The sequence below is a fragment of the Chelonia mydas genome, chromosome 1 (genome assembly GCF_015237465.2).
Source record: "Chelonia mydas isolate rCheMyd1 chromosome 1, rCheMyd1.pri.v2, whole genome shotgun sequence".
NCBI lineage: Eukaryota > Metazoa > Chordata > Testudines > Cheloniidae > Chelonia > Chelonia mydas.
Window position 1 is genome coordinate 207,911,177 of NC_057849.1, and position 24,367 is coordinate 207,935,543.

Sequence of the window (24,367 nt, forward strand, 5' to 3'; positions counted from 1 at the left end):
GATGTTTTTGGAGGTGAGCTGCAATTACGATAGCTTACCCCCAGACCAAACCACCTAGAACCTAAGTGTCAGGTGTTTTTACTCATTCGCCTCTGCCTCTTGTAGGGAGTTGCACATACTGGCCAGCTTTGAAACAGGTATCTTGTGTAACATGTTCCAAAGGCTGTTTTGCGCGCAACAAGCTTGGGAGGGAGGAGGGAGAAGCGGAGCAGAGGCGGCACGCTCAGGGGAGCAGGCGGAGGCGAGTTGGGGCGGCGGGGGCACATTTCTAGGGGCAGTATGGCCGGTGCCAGAATGCCACCCCTAGAAATGTGCCACCCCAAGCACCTGCTTGTTTTGCTGTGCCTGGAGCTGGCCCTGTATACTGTTAGTAGTTGGGAGAGCGGGGTCAGTAATGGAAGCAGATGCTTTTGTGTCCACAAGAATTGTGCATGGCCAGCCCCTTATTCATGCTTGTAAGTCTGGCCTCAGGGGATCTATATCTGCATTAGCAGTACAGATGAGCAAGGGTGCAGGGGGTGCGCTGGATTTTAGCGGGTCATGGAATTTAAAAGCTTGGCCATTTCCTTTTTGCTTAGGTGTGAGTAAGGGTTGGCAGCTGGTTGAGATACCGGTTGGGGCCGGTTGCCCAGGGCTACTCAGCTTGGGCATCTAGCTTGGGCATGATTTCCCCACATACAAAACACTGAGGTGTGTGAGGGGGTGGGGATGGGACCAGGACCAGATTGGCAAGGGCAGTGAGGTGCTGCAGGGGGATTCAACTGGCCATGATGCTGTCCCTGACTAGGCTTTTGGGCCTTGCGCCTGCAGTTTTTTTGGGTATGCCCGAGACACCCACAATTATAGCAGGCTACATTACTGTTTGCTGTTACCACAGAAACACGAGTAGCCTTGCTCTTTATTTATTTTTTTTTTAGCTTATTTGGCTTTGCGTTTGGAGGCCCACATATAGATGGATTAGAGCCTGGGTTCACTCCCAAATTAAGGGCTGTTTACAGGTGGGAGTTAAAACCTTCCTTTAACATTTTTAGAAATGCCTGATCAGTTTTCTTTGAGTCCGCAATACCTGCATTGCAGGAATACATCTCCCATTTTCTCTCTCAATACTGAGAAGCAGGCTGGTCCTTGCCTTATCCCCAGTTACTGGCTCCATTCCCCAAGGCTTCTTGGATGGCTTCCTTAAACTCAGTGGAGGCACGGGTCATATCATTTTCAGATTAAAATTTTACAGAGGCCCAAATGCTGTTTCGGTGCCCTTCTGTAGGGATCTTGGCCCATGATAGGTTGGGGCATTTAGCTTTTGTTAAGATATAAAGATCCCTGGGATATAACGTAAGATTGGCTTATTCTTTTTCAGAATATCAAATTTGGGTCTTTGGGCTTTATATCAGGGAGATCTTTCAGTAAGCCCCTTACTTCCTTTGTGCTGAGAGTAGTGTACTTGTGAGTATTATGGGCCACTCTGTTTTCACCTGTCCCTGACCACCGAGTGGTCACTTGGAGAGGGGCCAAGGGAGCACTGGCACTTAATTCTGGGTTAAAGGGCAGGAGGAGGAGGAAGAGGGGGGCAATTATCTCGATCTTCCCCTGTTTTGCCAGGTTCCAATTTTGAATTTGTTTTTTAAGGTGTTTCCGATTAGTTTCATTTTGTTTTTTATTAATATTGCTGCCTAAACCAAAGTCAGTGAAATTACCCTTTTGTTGTTTGCTAGCAACAATATGCCACGCAGAGGAGTTGTTTTCTTTTAGTTTTGCTTTTAGAGCTTTGTTTTCTGCTTCAAGCTAACTCATCTTACAGTTGCAATTTGCCTTTTAATTTAGCTCTGATGGTAAGAGCCTTTTGGAGTATTTCTAACTTTTTTAATTTCCATTTATATTTGCAATACATTATTACAGTCCTCTTCTTTAATTTTTTTCTCTGACCAGACTATTATGACACGCTATCTATCATACTCATACCCTCATTCCATCCATTTTTTGCCATTGTCTTTTGAACCATCTCATGTTTCCCCTTTTATAAAATCAATGAGCATCCCTCCTGTAGAGGGCATCATTGATGTTTCCCAGTGCAGCTCTGGGATGGGAGTGGGGCAGGCACCCATTGTGACCGGTGCTCTGGGGCTGGATCCAGAGGGACTTCCCTCCTGGTTGGTTCAGATCTCTTGGGTGCCCCCTTTGGCAACCGGGCAGAGTTCCCTGGATTCCGGGCCTGCCAGTTGTCAGATCTCAGCAGGGTATATTTGAAAGGCCTGGCAGCTAACAAATAATCCTTTTGTAATCTGTACCACAGTGGCAAGCGAGTCGGGGCTATGCTGCCAAGCCCATGTTGGAATTGACATTGGCAATATGTCTAGGTACTACTGTAAGACTCACGTCTATGATGGCCGCAGTTGTGTGGACCTCAGGGCATAGCCATCGGGTGGCCCAGTCTTTAAGGCATTGGGCTTCAGCCTTCGGGTGAGCCCCTGAGGCAAAAAACTCTGAGCAGAACCTGCACTGGTAGGTTTCTGGGGATACTCCCAGGCAGTCGAATATGGCAGCCTTCACTGTCCGATAATCTCTCACTGATTCGTCATATGAATGGGGATATGGGGAAAGCAGTGGACACAATATATCTTGACTTTAGCAAAGCTTTTGATATGGTCTCCCACAGTATTCTTGCCAGAAAGTTAAAGAAGTATGGATTGGATGAATGGACTATAAGGTGGATAGAAAGCTGGCTAGATTGTTGGGCTCAACTTGTACTGATCAATGGCTTGATGTCTGGTTGGCAGCCAGTATCAAGAGGAGTGCCCCAGGGGTCGGTGCTGGGTCCGGTTTTGTTCAACATCTTCATTAATGATCTGGATGATGGGATGGATTGCACCCTCGGCAAGTTCGTGGATGACACTAAGCTGGGGAGAGAGGTAGATATGCTGGAGGGTAGGGATAGAGTCCAGAGTGACCTAGACAAATTGGAGGATTGGGCCAAAAGAAATCTGAGGTTCAATGAGGACAAATGCAGAGTCCTGCACTTAAGAAGGAAGAATCCCATGCACTGCTACAGACTGGGGACCAACTGGCAAAGCGGCAGTTCTGCAGAAAAGGACCTGGGGATTACAGTGGACAAGATGCTGGATATGAGTCAGCCGTGTGCCCTTGTTGCCAAGAAGGCTAACAGCATATTGGGCTGCATTAGTAGGAGCATTGCCAGGAGATCAAGGGACGTGATTATTCCCCTCTATTAGGCACTGGTAAGGCCACATCTGGAGTATTGCATCCAGTTTTGGGCCCCCCCCCCACTACAGAAAGGATGTGGAAAAATTGGAGAGAGTCCAGCAGAGGGCAATGAAAATGATTAGGGGACTGGGACACATGATTTATGAGGAGAGGCTGAGAGAACTGGGCTTATTTAGTCTACAGGAGAGAAGAGCGAGGGGGGGGATTTGATAGCTGCCTTCAACTACCTGAAGGGGAGTTCCAAAGAGGATGGAGCTAGGCTGTTCTCAGTGGTGGCAAATGGCAGAACAAGAAGCAATGGTCTCAAGTTGCAGTTGGGTAGGTCTAGGTTGGATATTAGGAAAAACTATGTCACTATGAGGGTGGTGAAGCACTGGAATAGGTTACCTATGGAGGTGGTGGAATCTCCATCCTTAGAGGTTTTTGAGGCCCAGCTTGACAAAGCCCTGGCTGGGATGATTTAGTTGGGGTTAGGTCCTGCTTTGAGCAGGGGGTTGGACTAGATGACCTCCTGAGGTCCCTTCCAACCCTGATATTCTATGATCATCCAGGGCCTGGTAAGCCACCTGAGCTTCCCCAGACAGGAACAGAGCCAGGTGAGTGGCCTAGGTTTCTTTATCCCAAGCTGTAGTTGTGGCTACCTGCTCAAAGGTGACTAAATAGGCCTCTGGATCATCATGTGGGCTCAGCTTGGCCAGTGGTATACCCAGCCCAGAGTTCAACTGATTTTGAGGAGGCTGAGCTAGTTAGTCACTGCAGCAATGCCTCCGGGAATTGCTGCTCCTGCTGCTGCTAGTGCTGCTGGAGCTGAAGCCTCTCTAATAGTACAGCCCGCTTTTATTGAGCGGCCCGCTGCACCTCATGTTGTGCTTCAGCTAGCACCCTCTCGGTTTCAGTAGAGCTGTGCTGCTGCTGGGCCAGCAGCCTTACCAACTTTTCCATTGGCCCCTTGTTTCAGGGGTTGGTCACGAATCCCCACTTCTGGTATCAGTGTAATGGGGGACACTCACCTCTCATGAGTGCCCCCTTGGCTGAGTGCGTGTGCCTGCACTCTCTCTCTCTTTGAGTTTGTCCCTGCTCTGGGATAGAGCAGTGGCTCCAAGGCTACCACCCTCATGACAATGTCTTTGTCCACTTGGGCTTTCTGGCTACAGCCCTCCAGCTGTGCCACTATAGTTCAGTTCCCACTCGGGGTGCCTCAGTGTCCAGGCCACTTCCTCCCTGTGGCTAATGGAGGATGGGTTCAGAACCTGGTCTCACTCACTACTCCGGGTCCCAGCCCAGGGACCCTGCTGATAGCAGCCATCTGCTGTGTCCCTTTAACTCTGCCACACAGCTTCTCTAATTCTCTGGGCCACTTCCCCACAACTGTGCGCTGTCTTCACCCTTACCTCAGGTTCTTGTCCTAATGGAGTCTCATCAACCAGCTCAGGGCTCCTTCTTGCTCTCCCCAGTTTCTGGAAGCCCTGCCCTGTCTGGAGTTCTCCAGCTTCATCAGCCAGCCACACACCATCCACATTTCTGCAACACCTGGAAGGAACTGAACTCCTTCTGGCCCTGCAGCTCTTCTTATACTAGGCTGCTGGCCCTGATTAGCTGCTTCCCACACAGCCATTCTAGGCAGCTTGGAGGACCCTCTTCACTTTCCTTTTTTTGGGTGGGGTGTGGCAGGGCCAGGAGGCCTCCAGCAGGGGGCCTCAGAGGGTCTGGTATACCTCGTCACAGTGAGGATTACTATTGGTATCACTACCCCACATGAAGGACTGTGTTTAAACCCCATTGAAGGCATCACTGAGAAAAACTAAACAAATACAACTAATGCTAATCTAACAATAAGGATACTAATAACTATATGCAACAAAAGAAAACCTCACAACCTCTCAATAAGTTTAGTTAAGACCACACACAGCTCCAACTCCAGCCTCGGCAGTAAAGAGGAACTGAGGGTTGGTTGAGGTGGCAGTGTCACCTCAAGGGCTCGATTTACACCTTATGCACCCATAGGCACAGCATCTTCAGCACCCCCCTCCTCCACCTACAGCTGACCTCCAGGCTTTCTGTAAAAAATTAAACTTTTAACCCACTTTTAAGTTTTAAGCGCCCCTAGAATGCCGGTCCCCCTAGGCACGTGCCTACTGTGACTAATTGGAAATCCGTCCATCACCTCATGTAGTTGGGGAGGGGCAATGGCCACAAGATGCAAGTGCTGCCCCTTGACAGGTATTGCTAAGCAAATTTTTCTTGCTCTGGAGTGCTGGGCGCGCACACACACACACACACACCTGAGTGGCATGCACAGCTGCCTCTACTGGAAGAAGAATCTGCATTTATACTTTATAACAGCAGATGAAATGCAGATGGTGGAAGAGCCCCTGAGACTGAGGACCTGGGGTCGGTCAGTAATTTACATGTTAAGATAAGGTAAAATTGATCAGAAGGATTTAACAGGAGGTAAATCCATGCTACTTCTGTGATTTAGCTAATACAGAAACTGGATATATCCAGCATTAGGGTGCAGCTCTTGAGTAGTGCTGGAATGCTCCAGAATGCCTTTTTGGCATTTGGTTTAGGAGCCAGAACAGTGTCCCAGTACTTGTCATAACTGTAAAGCTAAAAATATTTGAATTTTTTAAAAGAGACCTTTTCCAAAAATCCTACATCAACCCCCTGCTAATTCTAGCATTCTGGCACTTATTTTTTTATAGGACTCAAGCACAGTGAGGATAGGATCTAACACATATAGTTAAGAGGGGAGGACATGCAAATTGAGCTGACTGCATGGGAGGCGGATATAATAGGCCAGGTGAGGCTTGCTGCTGGTGCTGGACACCTGGGTGTGGGTTTTGGGAGAAGTTTTTTGTTTGTTGTGGCCCATGCAGATTCCAGGGCATCTGAGGAGGCGGTATGTGCTATTCTGCTTCCTGGGTACATCAGTAATCTCCCTGGACTCCAGAGAGATTACTGATGAACCCAAGAAGCTGAGTAGCAGATACCGCCTCCTCAGCTGTGCTGGTACCTGCATGGGGCATATCAAAACCTCAGGTTCTTCTTTGGGGGGAGATGCTGTCATGTTCTTGAGGATTTTCCCAGGTGGCTTGGGGTCTAGGAAGGGGAGGGAAGATTGCGGTGCGGCTAGGGTTACCAACTTTCTAATCACACAAAACCAAACATCCTAGCCCCGTCCTTCCCCAAGGCCCCGCTGTGACCCTCTGTATCTCGGGGGAACACCCTGCATCCCCTTGTTCATCCTTATAGTATGATTGTGTGGTATCCAATGCAAAGTTTGTCATGTCAGGTGTCTTCAGAAGGCTCATGATGCACTGAGCATTGTTGTTATAGTAATGTTATAGCTTGTAGTTTTATGTATAAAGTTACGAGGCTGAAAATGTGTCCTTGTAGCTTAAAACAATCCCAGGCAAAACTCTCCAGGAACAGAGGGGCAGTTCACACCTCATCAGGGCATGTATGGGACAAACCCAGTGAGGAACAAAGGACACTGGCCTAGGCAGCAAGAAGGGATATGTTGGACTCCCGAGTGAGTCAGCCTCCTTCCCTTGGTCAGTTTGGGACTATGACAAGGTAATGCTCACCTGAACCTGAAGGTGGGGGGGGGCAACGCCAAGAGGGAAGAAAGAACATGATAAAAGGGAGAGAGATTTGCCATGCTCTTCCTCTCTCTTCCACCTCCATCTACAGACATCACCACCAACGGACTGAAGCGCTGATCAAAAAGCCTGGCTGAAGGCCAACCAGCAGCCTGTGGTGAGAAGCATCTAAGTTTGTAAGGGCACTGAACGTGTTGAGATCATCTTAGAATGTGTTTTTGCTTTTATTTCATTTGATCAAATCCGACTTGTTGTGCTTTGACTTATAATCACTTAATCTATCTTTTGTAGTTAATTTGTTTGTTTGTTCTACCTGAAGCAGTGCGTCTGGTTTGAAGTGTGTCAGAGGGTCCCCTTGGGATAACAAGCCTGGTACATATCAATTTCTTTGTTAAATTGACAAACTCATATAAGCTTGCAATGTCTAGTGGGCATAACTGGACACTGCAAGACAGAGGTTCGTAGGGTTGTGTCTGGGACCGGAGATATTGGCTAGTGTCATTCGGTTGCAGAATCCAAACAATGACTGGCCAAAAGTGCTCACTCACATAGCTGGGAACAGCTTACATGCCAGAGGCTGTGCATGAACAGCCCAGGAGTGGGGGTTCTCACAGCGACGCAGAGTAAGGCTGGCTCCCAGAGTCGAGGATTGGAGTGACCTAGCAGATAACCTAGTCCAGATAACACCAGAGGAACTTCACAACTGCCCCCTGCTCACTACATTACCCCTCCCTCAGTGGCTCTCTCTCCCCCACCCTCACTCACTTTCACTGGGCTGGGGGTGCAGGCTCTCCAGTGGGATCAGGGATGAGAGATTTGGGGTGCAGGAGGGGGCTCCAGGCTGGGGGGTGGGGCCAAGGAATTTGAAGTATGGGAGGGGGCTGCGGGTTGGGGCAGGGGGTTGGGGTGTGGGAGGGGGTATGGGATCTGGGCTGGGGGTGCAGGCTCTGGGGTGGGGCCAGGGATGAGGGGTTCAGGGGCAGCAGGCAGAGAGGGATGAGGTCTGACTGGGGCAGCAGGGGGTAAACCCCATGTTTGATACTGTCCAGGCCAGAGGGATTATTACCAACAACAAGGGGGCTCTGTGCTGTCTGTAACTCTGCTCTTTGTCTCTCTTTGAAGGTGCTGATGAACTGAGGCTGGCGGATGGAGGCAGCCCCTGTGCCGGGAGAGTGGAGGTTAAACACAACAATCAGTGGGGGACGGTGTGTGATGATCGCTGGGACATGGAAGATGCTGAGGTGGTTTGTAAGCAGCTGGGATGTGGATCTGCTGTCAGCGCCCATGTTTGGGCTCATTTTGGACAAGGATCTGGACCAACTTGGCTGATTGTAGTTGATTGTGATGGTGACGAATCAGCTCTCTGGGACTGCAAACATCCAGGATGGGGTATAATCACCTGCTCTCATTCTGCTGATACTGGAGTGATCTGCTCAGGTAAGAACTTGGCAAATCTGCCCCCATAGGAAACTCACCATGAAAGAGAAGGGACTGAACCCATGTGTGTGACATTCCTGATGAGTCAGAACTGGACCATGCCCTGCACTGGGGTCCATGTGGAGCTGACCAGTCTCTCCCTGAGCTCTTCTGGGAAAACTGGGGATGAGCAGGCTGCAACATCCTCTAGGCTGCCAGTATGGGGCAGGTGGAGGTCAGGTGGTCCCATTAGAAGGTCTGTGCTGGTAGGTGCCCAAAGCCCAGTATCTCACCTGGGTCTCAGCAGCAGGTCGTGACAGTGGCTGCTGGATCTGGGACAGGAGCCAATGGGGGTTGAGTGCTGTGGAGCTTTCCCCAGAGTTCACTGAGGCAGCAGGAGAGGAGCCATGAACCTGAACTTGGCAAGGGGGAGGCAATCAAAACAACTGCACCAACTGTTAATACATCCCAGAATGATGTTCGTTTTTTTTTTTTTTTTTTTTTTGCAATGGTGTTACACTGTTGACTCATATTTAGCTTATGGTCCACTATGACCCCCAGATCCTTTTCCACAGTACTCCTTCCTAGGTAGTCATTTCCCATTTTGTATGTGTGCAGCTGATGTTTATTGATCTTTATTAATGACCTGGACGTAGGAATAGAGAGCACACTGATCAAGTTTACAGATGACTCAAAGCTGGGGCTGGGGGTTGCCAACACTTTGGAGGACAGAGCTAAAATTCAGCGGGATATTGATAAATTGGAGAACTGGCCTATATACAACAAAATGAAACTCAACAAAGACAAATGTAAGGTGTTACACTTAGGGAAGAAAAACCAAATATGCAAATACAGAATGGGGGATAACTGGCTTGGCAGCAGCACTGCTGAGAAGGATCTGGGAGTTGTGGTGAATCACAACCTCAACATTGGTCAGCAATGCAATGCTGTTGGGGAAAAAAGAAAATGCAATTTTAGGTTCCATTAACAGAGGCATAGCATGCAAGTCATGGGAGGTGATAGTACTGCTCTACTCAGCACTGGTTAGGCCTTATCTGGAGTACTGTGACCAATTTTGGTCACCAATGTACAGAAAGGATGTGGAGAAACTGGAAAGGATCCAGAGGTGAGCAACAAAGATGATCAAAGGGATGGAATGCAAGGCATATGAGCAAAGGCTGAAGGAACTGGGTATGTTTAGCTTGGAAAAGAGGAGATACAGGGGGGACATGATAGTGGTCTACAAATACTTGAAACGCTTCCATAAAAAAAATTGAGAAAAGTTGTTCTCTTTTGCTACAGAGGACAGGACAAGAGGTAATGGATTCAAACTACAGCATAGCAGATTTAGATTAAATCTCAGGAAAAATTTCCTAACTGTAAGTACAGTAGGACAATGGAACAGACTGTCCAGGGAGGTTGTGAAAGCTCCTTCACTGGACGTTTTCAAAAGGAGGATGGATAACCATCTGTCTTGGATGGTTTAGACACAACAATTCCTGCACCTTGGCAGGGGGTTAGACTAGATGACCCTTGAGGTCCCTTCTAACCATATGATTCAAACTCTCTCATCACTGGAGCACAGAAATTGTCAGATTGGGTAAAGAATTCCTGCCTATTTAAAAATATCTGTTACTGGGAGAAGAAGGTGCCCTTCGTTTTGTCTCTATGAAAGTGTGTGGAGGGCTATGGGATGTCAGTGCAACCCCTGCTTACTGATGGATTTATTGACTTTCTAGGTCACATTGAGCTCCGGCTGGTTGGAGGGGGCACTGCCTGCTCAGGACGTGTTGAAGTAAAACATGGAGAAACATGGGAGACAGTCTGTGATTCACACTTAGATTTCAAAGCCGCTACAGTTATCTGTAATGAATTAGGGTGTGGACAGGCTGTAGCCACCTTGGGAGCAGCTCACTTTGGAGAAGGACATGATCTGATCTGGAAGGAAGCATTCCAGTGTGTGGGGAATGAGACTGTCCTTTCAAACTGTCCCAGGATGTCCCATTCTAATGAGACATGCTCCCACGCTAATGATGTTGGCCTATTGTGCTCAGGTAAGAATTCAGATTGATGACTTTAACATACCATAAACATGCCGGCAGCTGGGATACTCAGTCTCTTTTCTCCCACATCCACCTATTTCTCCTGTGAACGCACATCTCGGAATCCTTTGCATGTTTCCATGATGCTTCAGAGGATTCCAGTTTGCTAGCAAGGGTGGCTTCACTCTCTCTCCCCTCAATGGGAGCCAGAAGGGATGGCAAGAAACCACATTATCTCTCTCATTCCTCACTCTATTTCACGTATCCTCAATAAATGGGGGGACAAGGTGGGTGAGGTAATATCTTTTATTGGACCAACTTTTGTTGATGAGAGAGACAAGCTTTCAAGCTACATCAACTGCAGTTGGTCCAATAAAAGATATTACCTCAACCACTTTGTCTCTCTAATAGCTGGGACCAATAAGACTACAACAAGACTGCATCCAATAAATGGAGACACTTCTATTTGCTTTTCTTCCTCTATTACATCACAGTCCCAGCAATGCTCTGATTCTCCTTCATCCTTCATTAGGGGTACATGTTCTCCAATGCGCTTCCAGTGCTGAGAACTCCGTTTCCTACACTCCCTACATTTGTAAAGCGATACGGCATGGTCTAGCGGCCTGAGAACAGAACCAGCACCTGGGAGACATGGTTCCAGCTTTGCCATTTTGTTCATTAATCCCCGTGCCTCAGTTTCCCCATCTGTAATAATAATTACCTACCTCAGCGAATAGTTATGAAGCTTAATTCATTAATGCTTGTAAAGTGCTTTCAGGCACTTGGATACATCATGCTACATACGGGCCAAGTGTTGTTTCAGATCTTTACTGACAGAATTTGTGCAGTTGTCGCCACTTATGTATGTTATTGCCCTGTAACAGGGGTTGGCTTTGTGCCCCCCATTAATATGGATCTGGTTTTCAGAGATAACAAACACTGTCTTCTTGTTAGGGCCAAGATCTTGTCAGGACACAAATCTAAATGGGTGAGTTAAAATAAGGGCTGGACCATCTAGTGCGTAGCCTTTCCCATCACCGCTAGTAGCACAGCCTGGAAAGGATCTGTACTGCCCACCAGCCTGCCTGTGGAACACACCATTGGCTGAAAGAGCCATCCATTGCAGCCAGCCAGTTAGCCTGTCTCTGTGTGAATAAAGAGCCCATGGTCATGCTGCTAGGTTGGGTGGGGGAAATGGAAAACAGAATGGTCCTTTTCCCTAAAAGGTAAAGTACTGGGGGAGAGGAGGCCAAGATCTGAGAGGGAGCTCATTCCTCCATAAAGAGGGGCAGAGAGAGACCCTAGCCCTCTGGTGCTCATTACTGCAAATCTCTCTGAGAGCTCCTAGAGATAATAAAGCTTTCTCCTCTCCCTGCCCCTTCCCCAATTTTCCCTTCAGTGGTGTGTTTCACTCCCTGTCTGATCTGGCAGTGGCAGTTGAGGGATCTGCTCCATATCTTGTGGGATTGAGCTCTGTATCTGGGGGACTGACACACCAGGGCACAGTCCAGACTAACGAATAGCTGTGTCACCCCTGCCCTCTAACCTAGGGTGCCCTTTATAATATCTTGAGGCTGTAGCCTCCAACCTGGACTTCTCACAAACAGCCTCCAGCATGTAAGTCACTTCCAGTTATGTTTGTGCTGCTGCCAGTCAGCCACACCTTGGTTCTTACCAGCCTTGGTTATACTGCAGGGTGACCCCAGGACACCTCCATTGCCAGATCTTCCCCTAGAAAAGTATGTCCTGTATTGCCCAGTCCTCTCCTGGACAATACAAATATATTAAGTTGATTATTTCTTTAAGGGAATGATATGCCAGTTTATTACTTTAAATCAAGTACCCAGACACTTCAATTTAAACACCCTGGATTAGATAAAAGAGTAAAACAAATTTATTTACTACAAAACAATTTTAAGTATGTATAAGTAATGAGGCATAAAAGTCAGAAATGATTACAAGAAAAATGTTTAATAGTGCCTAACTCCACAAACTATGCTAGATTCAAGCAAAAATTCTCATCACATGTTTCCAGCCAGGTTACTGACCAAACTCTTCAGGTCAGGGCCCCTCTTTCAAATTCCAGGGGCAGTTTCCTTTTGTCTTCTCAGGTGCAGAGAACGCAATGGGCAGAGAGAGAGAGAGCGGTCCGTTGGGGTGTTTGTCCCTCCTTTTTAAAAAGTCCCCCTCTTGAAAAACATTTCCAGCTGAGACCCAGGAGCGAAAGTGTCTTTGTGAAAAGTTATTTCCTGCTGGTTTTTAAACCTGTTTAAATTCTTTTGTCTTCCCTTCCTGCTTGATGCCTCTGTTTAATGCTTAACTGAAAATTAAGGCAAGCACACAATCCTTCCTTTGTTTAGGGCAGACATGACTTCTGCCAAGGCAGGGATGTGGGGTTTGGAACATGTGTCAGTCACACCATAGAATCATAGAATATCAGGGTTGGAAGGGACCTCAGGAGGTCATCTAATCCAACCCCCTGCTCAAAGCAGGACCAATCCCCAACTAAATCATCCCAGCCAGGGCTTTGTCAAGCCTGACCTTAAAAATATCTAAGGAAGGAGATTCCACTACCTCCCTAGGTAAAGCATTCCAGTGTTTCACCACCCTCCTAGTGAAAAAGTTTTTCCTAATATCCAACCTAAACCTCACCCACTGCAACTTGAAACCACTACTCCTTGTTCTGTCATCAGCTACCACTGAGAACAGTCTAGATCCATCCTCTTTGGAACCCCCTTTCAGGTAGTTGAAAGCAGCTATCAAATCCCCCCTCATTCTTCTCTTCTGCAGACTAAACAATCCCAGCTCCCTCAGCCTCTCCTCATAAGTCATGTGCTCTAGACCCCTAATCATTTTTGTTGCCCTTCGCTGGACTCTCTCCAATTTATCCACATCCTTCTTGTAGTGTGGGGCCCAAAACTGGACACAGTACTCCAGATGAGGCCTCACCAGTGTCGAATAGAGGGGAACGATCACGTCCCTCGATCTGCTGGCAATGCCCCTACTTATACATCCCAAAATGCCATTGGTCTTCTTGGCAACAAGGGCACACTGTTGACTCGTATCCAGCTTCTTGTCCACTGTAACCCCTAGGTCCCTTTCTGCAGAACTGCTGCCAAGCCATTCGGTCCCTAATCTGTAGCGGTGCATGGGGTTCTTCCGTCCTAAGTGCAGGACTCTGCACTCGTCCTTGTTGAACCTCATCAGATTTCTTTTGGCCCAATCCTCCAATTTGTCTAGGGCCCTCTGTATCCTATCCCTACCCTCCAGCATATCTACCTCTCCTCCCAGTTTAGTGTCATCTGCAAACTTGCTGAGGGTGCAATCCACACCATCCTCCAGATCATTTATGAAGATATTGAACAAAACCGGCCCGAAGACCGACCCTTGGGGAACTCCACTTGATACCGGCTGCCAACTAGACATGGAGCCATTGATCACTACCCGTTGAGCTAATGATCTAGTTAGCTTTCTATCCACCTTATGGTCCATTCATCCAGCCCAAAGTCCTTTAACTTGCTGGCAAGAATACTGTGGGAGACCGTGTCAAAAGCTTTGCTAAAGTCAAGGAACAACACGTCCACTGCTTTCCCCTCATCCACAGAGCCAGTTATCTCGTCATAGAAGGCAATTAGATTAGTCAGGCATGACTTGCCCTTGGTGAATCCATGCTGACTGTTCCTGACCACTTTCCTCTCCTCTAAGTGCTTCAGAATTGATTCCTTGAGGACCTGCTCCATGATTTTTCCAGGGACTGAGGTGAGGCTGACTGGCCTGTAGTTCCCCAGATCCTCCTTCTTCCCTTTTTTAAAGATGGGCACTACATTAGCCTTTTTCCAGTCATCCGGGACTTCCCCCGATCGCCATGAGTTTTCAAAGATAATGGCCAATGGCTCTGCAATCACATCCGCCAACTCCTTTAGCACTTTCGGATGCAGCGTATCCAGCCCCATGGACTTGTGCTCGTCCAGCTTTTCTAAATAGTCCCGAACCACTTTTCTCCACAGAGGGCTGGTCACCTCCTCCCCATGCTGTGCTGCCCAGTGCAGTAGTCTGGGAGCTGACCTTGTTCGTGAAGACAGAGGCAAAAAAAGCATTGAGTACATTAGCTTTTTCCACATCCTCTGTCACTAGGTTGCCTCCTTCATTCAGTAAGGGGCCCACACTTTCCTTGACTTTCTTCTTGTTGCTAACATACCTGAAGAAACCCTTCTTGTTACTCTTAACATCTCTTGCTAGCTGCAACTCCAGGTGTGATTTGGCCTTCCTGGTTACACTCCTGCATCCCCGAGCAATATTTTTATACTCTTCCCTGGTCATTTGTCCAATCTTCCACTTCTTGTAAGCTTCTTTTTTGTGTTCAAGGTCAGCAAGGATTTCACTGTTAAGCCAAGCTGGTCACCTGCCATATTTACTATTCTTTCTACACATCAGGATGGCTTGTCCCTGTAACCTCAATAAAGATTCTTTAAAATACAGCCAGCTCTCCTGGACTCCTTTCCCCCTCATGTTATTCCCCCAGGGGATCCTGCCCATCAGTTCCCTGAGGGAGTCAAAGTCTGCTTTTCTGAAGTCCAGGGTCCGTATTCTGCTGCTCTCCTTTCTTCCCTGTGTCAGGATCCTGAACTCAACCATCTCATGGTCATGCCTCCCAGGTTCCCATCCACTTTTGCTTCCCCTACTAATTCTTCCTAGTTTGTGAGCAGCAGGTAAAGAAGAGCTCTGCCCCTCGTTGGTTCCTCCAGCACTTGCACCAGGAAATTGTCCCCTACCCTTTCCAAAACTTTTTGGATTGTCTGTGCACCGCTGTATTGCTCTCCCAGCAGATATCAGGGTGACTGAAGTCTCCCATGAGAACCAGGGTCTGAGATCTAGTAACTTCCGTGAGTTGCCGGAAGAAAGCCTTGTCCACTTCATCCCCCGGGTCCAGTGGTCTATAGCAGACTCCCACCACGACATCACCCTTGCTGCTCACACTTCTAAACTTAATCCAGAGACACTCAGGTTTTTCTGCAGTTTCATACTTGAGCTCTGAGCAGTCATACTGCTCCCTTACATACAGTGCAACTCCCCCACCTTTTCTGCCCTGCCTGTCCTTCCTGAACAGTTTATATCCATCCATGACAGTACTCCAGTCATGCGAGTTATCCCACCAAGTCTCTGTTATTCCAATCACATCATACAGGGGAATCTTATAACTTCACGTACACTGTTGCTCCACATATTTTACCAGGACAATACTGAACAGCAAATTATGAGTTTTCAAATGATACCTTGAGAGGCATACTTTGTACAAAGTTTATTAAGTAGTATGTACAGTGTGAATACTGGGGTGTATTCCATCCCAGGGACCCTCCCTTGGGACATCAGTGTTATCCAATGTAAAGAGCCACAGGGTAAAAGGGGATGTGCTGTGTCCTGCAGTGTGAACATGCACAATAAAGCTGTTACATTTATTAATGCTATCAGCAGGGGATGGGTTGATCGAGGATTCAGGGGTACAATGTGCTAATGCTTTTCTTGGGCAGCATCAAATGCTTCATAATTTAAGCTTTCGTTAAAAAAAAAACCCCAGACTCAATAAGATACAAGGACACATTTTCATATTTCAGTACCTCAAGTTAGGCACCTAAATCCATACTTAATCAGCTAAATAAATGGTCATATCTTCCTTGGTGAAGAGCTGCCTGGTGTTTCCATTAACATCAGTGAAACAAGAGCTCCAAGAGATGTGAATTGCCTCAGTGAACAGTGTTTAATTTGAGACTTTATGACTAAGCAAGCACCAGTGACTATTTCACTGCCCCTCATTTTAGAGCTGATCTGGGACTGGGGTAGAACTGGAGACTGAGGCCAGAGTTTGAGTAGAATATCTCCATTCTTTATTTTTCTCTAGTCAGACCCCTGAGTCCTAATGCTTTGATTAAATGAACTTCCAGTAACTTAGAACACAGTAGCAGTGACATGTAAGAACCCCATTTCCTTCACATGACACTTATATGAAGTCTTGGGGACAGTCCCTGCAGAATCCTGACTAAGATTTTGGAACAGTCAAAGGAGAGACTGGCCCAGCCCTCAGAGAACCCATCCGAGGTGTGATACTGAACCCAGAGCAGTATATGCTGGGGCAGAGTTTGGTGAGTGCTGCAGGACCCCTCAGGCAGGGCAGACATCAGACATGGGCAATAACACCAAGCAGCTAGTACTGGAACCCACAAGAGGAGAGGCAATCCTTGATTTAGTCCTAAGTGGAGCATAGTTGTTCGGTTGTGTGGTATGTGGTTGCCAGTAAGTATTTGCTTCAGGTTGGGGGGCTGTCTGTAGGCAAGGACTGGCCTGTCTCCCAAGATTTGTGAGAGTGTTGGGTCATCCTTCAGGATAGGCTGTAGATCCTTAATAATGCGTTGGAGGCGTTTTAGTTGGGGGCTGAAGGTGACGGCTAGTGGCATTCTGTTATTTTCTTTGCTGGGCCTGTCCTGTAGTAGGTGACTTCTGGGAACTCTTCTGGCTCTATCAATCTGTTTCTTCACTTCCGCAGGTGGGTATTGTAGTTGTAGGTGTTTGTCTCTGTCTGAGGGGTTGGAGCAAATGCAGTTGTATCGCAGAGCTTGGCTGTAGACAATGGGTCATGTGGTGTGGTCAGGGTGAAAGCTGGAGGCCTGTAGGTAGGAATAGCGGTCAGTAGGTTTCTGGTATAGGGTGGTGTTTATGTGACCATCGTTTATTAGCATTGTAATGTCCAGGAAGTGGATCTCTTGTGTGGACTGGAACAGGCTGAGGTTGATGGTGGGATGGAAATTGTTGAAATCATGGTGGAATTCCTCAAGGGCTTCTTTTCCATGGGTCCAGACCACACAACCGAACCACTAACCCAGGAACCTATCCTTGCAACAAAGCCCGTTGCCAACTGTGCCCACATATCTATTCAGGGGACACCATCACAGGGCCTAATAACATCAGCCACACTATCAGAGGCTCGTTCACCTGCACATCCACCAACGTGATATGTGCCAGCAATGCCCCTCTGCCATGTACATTGGTCAAACTGGACAGTCTCTACGTAAAAGAATAAATGGACACAAATCAGATGTCAAGAATTATAACATTATTAAACCAGTCGGAGAACACTTCAATCTCTCTGGTAATGCGATTACAGACATGAAAGTTGTGATATTACCACAGAAAAACTTCAAAACCAGATTCCAGGGAGAGACTGTTGAATTGGAATTCATTTGCAAATTGGATACAATTAACTTAGGCTTGAATAGAGACTGGGAGTGGCTAAGTCATTATGCAAGGTAACCTGTTTCCCCTTCCCCCCAACATTCTTGTTAAACCCTGGATTTGTGCTGGAAATGGCCCAACTTGATTATCATACACTTTGTAAGGAGAGGTTTCAGAGTAACAGCCATGTTACTCTGTATTCGCAAAAAGAAAAGGAGTACTTGTGGCACCTTAGAGACTAACCAATTTATTTGAGCATAAGCTTTCAATTTGTAAGGAGAGTGATCACTTTAGATAAGCTATTACCAGCAGGAGAGTGGGGCGGGGGGGGGGGGGAGAGAGAACCTTTTGTAGTGGTAAACACCCATTTTTTCATGGTTTGTGTATAAAAAGATCTTCTGTACTTTCCACGGTATGCATCCGATGAAGTGAGCTGTAGCTCACGAAAGCTTATGCTCAAATAAATTGGTTAGTCTCTAAGGTGCCACAAGTACTCCTTTTCTTTTTGCGAATACAGACTAACACGGCTGTTACTCTGAAATGCCAAAAGTGAAACCCCTGCAAGCTCCATGGAAACTTTTTAAAGACACCATGATAGTTGATAGAGGCTCAACTTAAATTTACACCACAAATTAAAAAACATAGTAAGAGAACCAAAAAAGTGCAACTGTGGCTAAATAACAAAGTAAATAAGCAGTAAGAGGCAAAAAGGCATCCTTTAAAAACCAGAAGTTAAATTCTATCAAGGAAAATAGAAAGGAGCATAAACTTTGACAAATGAAGTGTAAAAATCTAATTAGGAAGTCCAATTTTTTTTTTTAAGAACAGTTAGCCAAAGACTCAAAAAATAATAGCAACATTTTTTAAAGTATATAAGAAGCAGGAAGCCTGCTAAACAACCAGTGGGGCCACTGGACTATTGAGATGTTAAAGGAACTCTCAAGGACGATAAGGCCTTTCCAGAGAAACTAAATGAATTCTTTGCATTGGTCTTCACGGCTGAGGATGTGAGGGAGATTCCCAAACTTGAGCCATTCTTATTAGGTGACAAATTTGAGGAACTGTCCCAGATTGAGGTGTCATTAGAGGAGATTTTGGAACAAATTAATAAACTAAACAGTAATAGGCCACCAGGACCAGAGGGTATTCACCCAAGAGTTCTGAAGGAACTCAAATGTGAAATTGTAGAACTACTAACTGCGGTTTGTAACCTATCATTTAAATCCGCTTCTGTACCAGGTGACTGGAGGATAGCTAACGTGACACCAGTTTTTTAAAAAGGCTCCAGAGGTGGTCCTGGCAATTAGAGCCCGGTAAACCTGACTTCAGTACCGGGCAAACTGGTTGAAACTATAGTAAAGAACAGAATTATCAGATACATAGATGAACACAATTTGTTGGGGAAGAGTCAATATGGTTTTCGTAAAGCGAAATCATGCCTTATCAATCTACTAGATTTCTTTGAGGGAGTCAACAAGCACGTGGACAGGGGAGATCCAGTGGATATAATGTACTTAGTTTATCAGAAAGCCTTTGACAAGATCCCTCACCAAAGGCTCTTAAGCAAAGTAAGCCCTCTGCGAAGAAAGAAATGGTTCGGGACTATTTAGAAAAGCTGGATGAGCACAAGCCCATGGGGCCGGATGTGCTGCATCTGAGAGTGCTAAAGGACTTGGCGGATGTGATTGCAGAGCCATTGGCCATTATCTTTGAAAACTCATGGTGATCAGGGGAGGTCCCGGACGACTGGAAAAAGGCTAATGTAGTGCCCATCTTTAAAAAATGGAAGAAGGAGGATCCAGGGAACTACAGGCCAGTCAGCCTCAGCTCAGTCCCCGGAAAAATCATGGAGCAGGTCCTCAAGGAATCAATCCTGAAGCACTTACACGAGAGGAAAGTGATCAGGAACAGTCAGCATGGATTCACCAAGGGCAAGTCATGCCTGACTAATCTAATTGCCTTCCATGACGAGATAATTGGCTCTGTGGATGAGGGGAAAGCAGTGGACATGTTGTTCCTTGACTTTAGCAAAGCTTTTGACACGGTCTCCCACAGTATTCTTGCCAGCAAGTTAAAGAAGCATGGGCTGGATGAATGGACTATAAGGTGGCTAGAATGTTGGGCTCAATGGGTAGTGATCAATGGCTCCATGTCTAGTTGGCAGCCGGTATCAAGTGGAGTGCCCCAAGGGTCGGTCCTGGGGCCAGTTTTGTTCAATATCTTCATAAATGATCTGGAGGATGGTGTGGATTACACCCTCAGCAAGTTTGCAGATGACACTAAACTGGGAGGAGAGGTAGATATGCTGGAGGGTAGGGATAGGATACAGAGGGCCCTAGACAAATTGGAGGATTGGACCAAAAGAAATCTGAGGCTCAACAAGGACAAGGGCAGAATCCTGCACTTAGGACGGAAGAATCCTATGCACTGCTACAGACTAGGGACCGAATGGCTAGGCAACAATTCTGCAGAAAAGGACCTAGGGGTTACAGTGGATGAGAAGCTGTATATGAATCAACAGTGTGCTGTTGTTGCCAAGAAGGCCAATGACATTTTGGGCTGTATAAGTAGGGGCATTGCCAGCAGATCAGGGGACGTGATTGTTCCCTTCTATTTGACATTGGTGAGGCCTTATCTGGAGTATTGTGTTCAGTTTTGGGCCCCACATTACAAGAAGGATGTGGAAAAATTGGAAAACATCCAGCGGAGGGCAACAAAAATGATTAGGGGCTGGAGCACATGACTTATGAGGAGAGGCTGAGGGAACTGGAATTGTTTAGTCTGTGGAAGAGAAGAATGAGGGGGGATTTGATAGCTGCTTTCAACTACCTGAAAGGGGGTTCCAAAGAGGATGGATCTAGACTGTTCTGTCATCTGCTACCACTGAGAACAAGGAGTAATGGTCTCAAGTTGCAGTGGGGGAGGTTTAGGTTGGATATTAGGAAAAACTTTTTCACTAGGAGGGTAGTGAAACACTAGAATGCGTTACCTAGGGAGGTGGTGGAATCTCCTTCCTTTGAGGTTTTTAAGGTCAGGCTTGACAAAGCCCTGGCTGGGATGATTTAGTTGGGGATTGGTCCTGCTTTGAGCAGGGGGTTGGATTAGATGACCTCCTGAGGTCCCTTCCAATCCTGATATTCTATGATAAGCTGTCATGAGATAAGAGGGAAGGTCCTCTCATGGATTGGTAACTGGTTAAAAGATAGGAAACAAAGAGTAGGAATAAATGGTCAGTTTTCAGAATGGAGAGAGGTAAATAGTGGTGTCCCCCAGAGGTCTGTACTGGGATCAGTACTATGCAACACATTCATAAATGATCTGGAAAAAAGGGTACATAGTGAGCTGGCATAATTTGCTGATGATACAAAACCACTCAAGATAGTTTAAGTCCAAAGCGGACTGAGAAGAGTTACAAAGGGATCTCACAAAACTGGATGACTGGACTACAAAATGCGATAGCTGATGGATTCCTTCATCAAGTAGTTGCTGAACCGACTAGAGGGGATGCCATTTTAGATTTGGTTTTGGTGAGTAGTGAGGACCTCATAGAAGAAATGGTTATAGGGGATAATCTTGGCTCAAGTGATCATGAGCTAATTCAGTTCAAACTGAACGGAAGGATTAACAAAAATAAATCTGCGACTAGGGTTTTTGATTTCAAAAGGGCTGACTTTCAAAAATTAAGGAAATTAGATAGGGAAGTGGATTGGACTGAAGAATTTATGGATCTAAAGGTAGAGGAGGCCTGGGATTATTTTAAATCAAAGCTGCAGAAGCTATCGGAAGCCTGCATCCCAAGAAAGGGAAAAAATTCATAGGCAGGAGACGTAGACCAAGTTGGATGAGCAAGCATCTCAGAGAGGTGATTAAGAAAAAGCAGAAAGCATACAGGGAGTGGAAGATGGGAGGGATCAGCAAGGAAAGCTACCTTATTGAGGTCAGAACATGTAGGGATAAAGTGAGAAAGGCTAAAAGTCAAGTAGAGTTGGACCTTGCCAAGGGAATTAAAACCAATAGTTAAAGGTTCTATAGCCATATAAATAAGAAGAAAACAAAGAAAGAAGTGGGACCGCTAAACACTGAGGATGGAGTGGAGGTTAAGGATAATCTAGGCATGGCCCAATATCTAAACAAATACTTTGCCTCAGTCTTTAATAAGGCTAATGAGTATCTTAGGGATAATGGTAGCATGACAAATGGGAATGAGGATATGGAGGTAGATATTACCATATCTGAGGTAGAAGCGAAACTCATATAGCTTAATGGGACTAAATCGGGGGGCCCAGATAATCTTCATCCAAGAATATTAAAGGAATTGGCACATGAAATTGCAAGCCCATTAGCAAGAATTTTTAATGAATCTGTAAACTCAGGGGTTGTACCGTATGATTGGAGAATTGCTAACATAGTTCCTATTTTTAAGACAAAAGGGAAAAAAGGTGATCCGGGTACCTCTAGGCCTGTTAGTTTGACATTTGTAGTATGCAAGGTCTTGGAAAAAATTTTGAAGGAGAAGGTAGTTAAGGACATTGAAGTCAATGGTAAATGGGACAAAATACAACATGGTTTTACAAAAGGTAGATCGTACCAAACCAACCTGCTCTCCTTCTTTGAGAAAGTAACAGATTTTTTAGACAAAGGAAACGCAGTGGATCTAACTTACCTAGATTTCAGTAAGGCGTTTGATACTGTGCCACATGGGGAATTATTAGTTAAATTGGGTAAGATGGGGATCAATAGGAAAATTGAAAGGTGGATAAGGAATTGGTTAAAGGGGAGACTACAACGGGTCCTACTGAAAGGTGAACTGTCAGGCTGGAGGGAGGTTACCAGTGGAGTTCCTCAAGGATCGGTTTTGGGACCAATCTTATTTAATCTTTTTATTACTGACCTCAGCACAAAAAGTGGGAGTGTGCTAATAAAGTTTGCGGATGATACAAAGCTGGGAGGTATTGCCAATTTAGAGAAGGACAGGGATATCCTACAGGAGGATCTGGATGACCTTGTAAACTGGAGTAATAGTAATAGGATGAAATTTAATAGTGAGAAGTGTAAGGTCATGCATTTAGGGATTAATAACAAGAATTTTAGTTAAGCTGGCGATGCATCAATTAGAAGTAACAGAGGAGGAGAAGGACCTTGGAGTATTGGTTGATCATAGGATGACTCTGAGCCGCCAATGTGATATGGCTGTGAAAAAAGCTAATGTGGTCTTGGGATGCAACAGGAGAGGTATTTCCAGTAGGGATAAGGAGGTTTTAGTACTGTTATACAAGGCACTGGTGAGACCTCACCTGGAATACTGTGTGCAGTTCTGGTCTCCCATGTTTAAGAAGGATGAATTCAAACTGGAACAGGTACAGAGAAGGGCTACTACGATGATCCGAGGAATGGAAAACTTGTCTTATGAAAGGAGACTCAAGGAGCGTGGCTTGTTTAGCCAACTAAAAGAAGGCTGAGGGGAGATATGATTGCTCTCTATAAATATATCGGAGGGATAAATACCGGAGAGGGAGAGGAATTATTTAAGCTCAGTACCAATGTGGACACAAGAACAAATGGATATAAACTGGCTACCAGGAAGTTTAGACTTGAAATTAGACGAAGGTTTCTAACCATCAGAGGAGTGAAGTTCTGGAATAGCCTTCCAAGGGAAGCAGTGGGGGCAAAAGATCTATCTGGCTTTAAGATTAGACTCGATAAGCTTATGGAGGAGATGGTATGATGGGATAACATGGTTTTAGTAATTAAATATTCATGGTAAATAGGCTCAATGGCCTGTGATGGGATATTAGATGGGGTGGGATCCGAGTTACCCAGGAAAGAATTTTTTGTAGTATCTGGCTGGTGAATCTTGCCCATATGCTCAGGGTTTAGCTAATTGCCATATTTGGGGTCGGGAAGGAATTTTCCTCCGGGGCAGATTGGAAGAGGCCCTGGAGGTTTTTCGCCTTCCTCTGTAGCATGGGGCACGGGTCAGTTGCTGGAGGATTCTCTGCTCCTTTGAAGTTTTTAAACCATGATTTGAGGACTTCAATAGCTCAGACATAGGTGAGAGGTTTTTCGCAGGAGTGGTGGGTGTAATTCTGTGGTCTGCATTGTGAAGGAAGTCAGACTAGATGATCATAATGGTCCCTTCTGACCTAAATATCTATGAATCTATGAAAATGGCAGATGAAAATCAGTGTTGATAAAGGCAAAGTAATGCACCTTGGAAAACATAATCCCAACTATACATATTGTGATACAGGAGGGCCAGGGAGCAGTGGTAGAGTGGTCAAGGGGAAATATAAACCCTAGGCTAATTAAGGCTTGGTTCCCTGTAGACTAGAGAGGGTTGCTACAGATTAATTGGAGCACCTGTGGTCAATTAAACCCTGTCAGGAACCTAATAAAACCCCCTGCTTCAGGCAGTCGGAGGAGGAGGAAGGAGAGAGGACTGGAGCTTGGAGGTTTGTTGAGAGATTTGGAAGACCTGAGAATTGAAGTAAGGGAGACCCTGCCCCAGCGGGACAGGGGGACTCCCTTCCCCTCAGCACCTAAGGACCAAGGGTAACGCCACCTAAAAGGGACAAGGGTAAGAAACCCACAGGGGTTGAGAGGGGCTGGGACTCAGAGTGAGGAGCAAACCCAGACCCCTTCCCTGCTTCCCTCCTCTACCACCTTCCAGGGCTAGTAGCGGGACCCTCGGCACCCAAGAGCAGGGGCAAGGGGTGGCATCTTAGCCCCTCCCCAAGAAAAGCGCAGGACCCACCATATAAACATCGGCCATCTTGCCACATGTGGTGTCAGGGGTGGGATTTCTGTTCCGTGAACATAATCTGGGGTGGGTCATGACCACCCTGCCCCAAGGTGGAGGAC

General features: G+C 46.4%; 1 protein-coding gene across 5 annotated transcripts in view; it reads left to right on the top strand.

Moving 5' to 3' along the window:
- The window catches only part of LOC102929785 (scavenger receptor cysteine-rich type 1 protein M130), an 80,135-nt gene that overhangs the window by 20,611 nt on the left and 35,157 nt on the right, over positions 1–24,367 (top strand). For 4 of the 5 annotated variants that reach the window (XM_037911442.2, XM_043544515.1, XM_043544617.1 and 1 more), the window contains 2 exons: positions 7,947–8,261; positions 9,980–10,294. In XM_037911442.2, the coding sequence (XP_037767370.1) occupies positions 7,947–8,261; positions 9,980–10,294 (630 nt within the window). Of the gene's footprint in view, positions 1–6,914; positions 6,982–7,946; positions 8,262–9,979; positions 10,295–24,367 lie in introns of those variants that run through there. The other variant, XM_043544543.1, reaches the window with a different exon arrangement.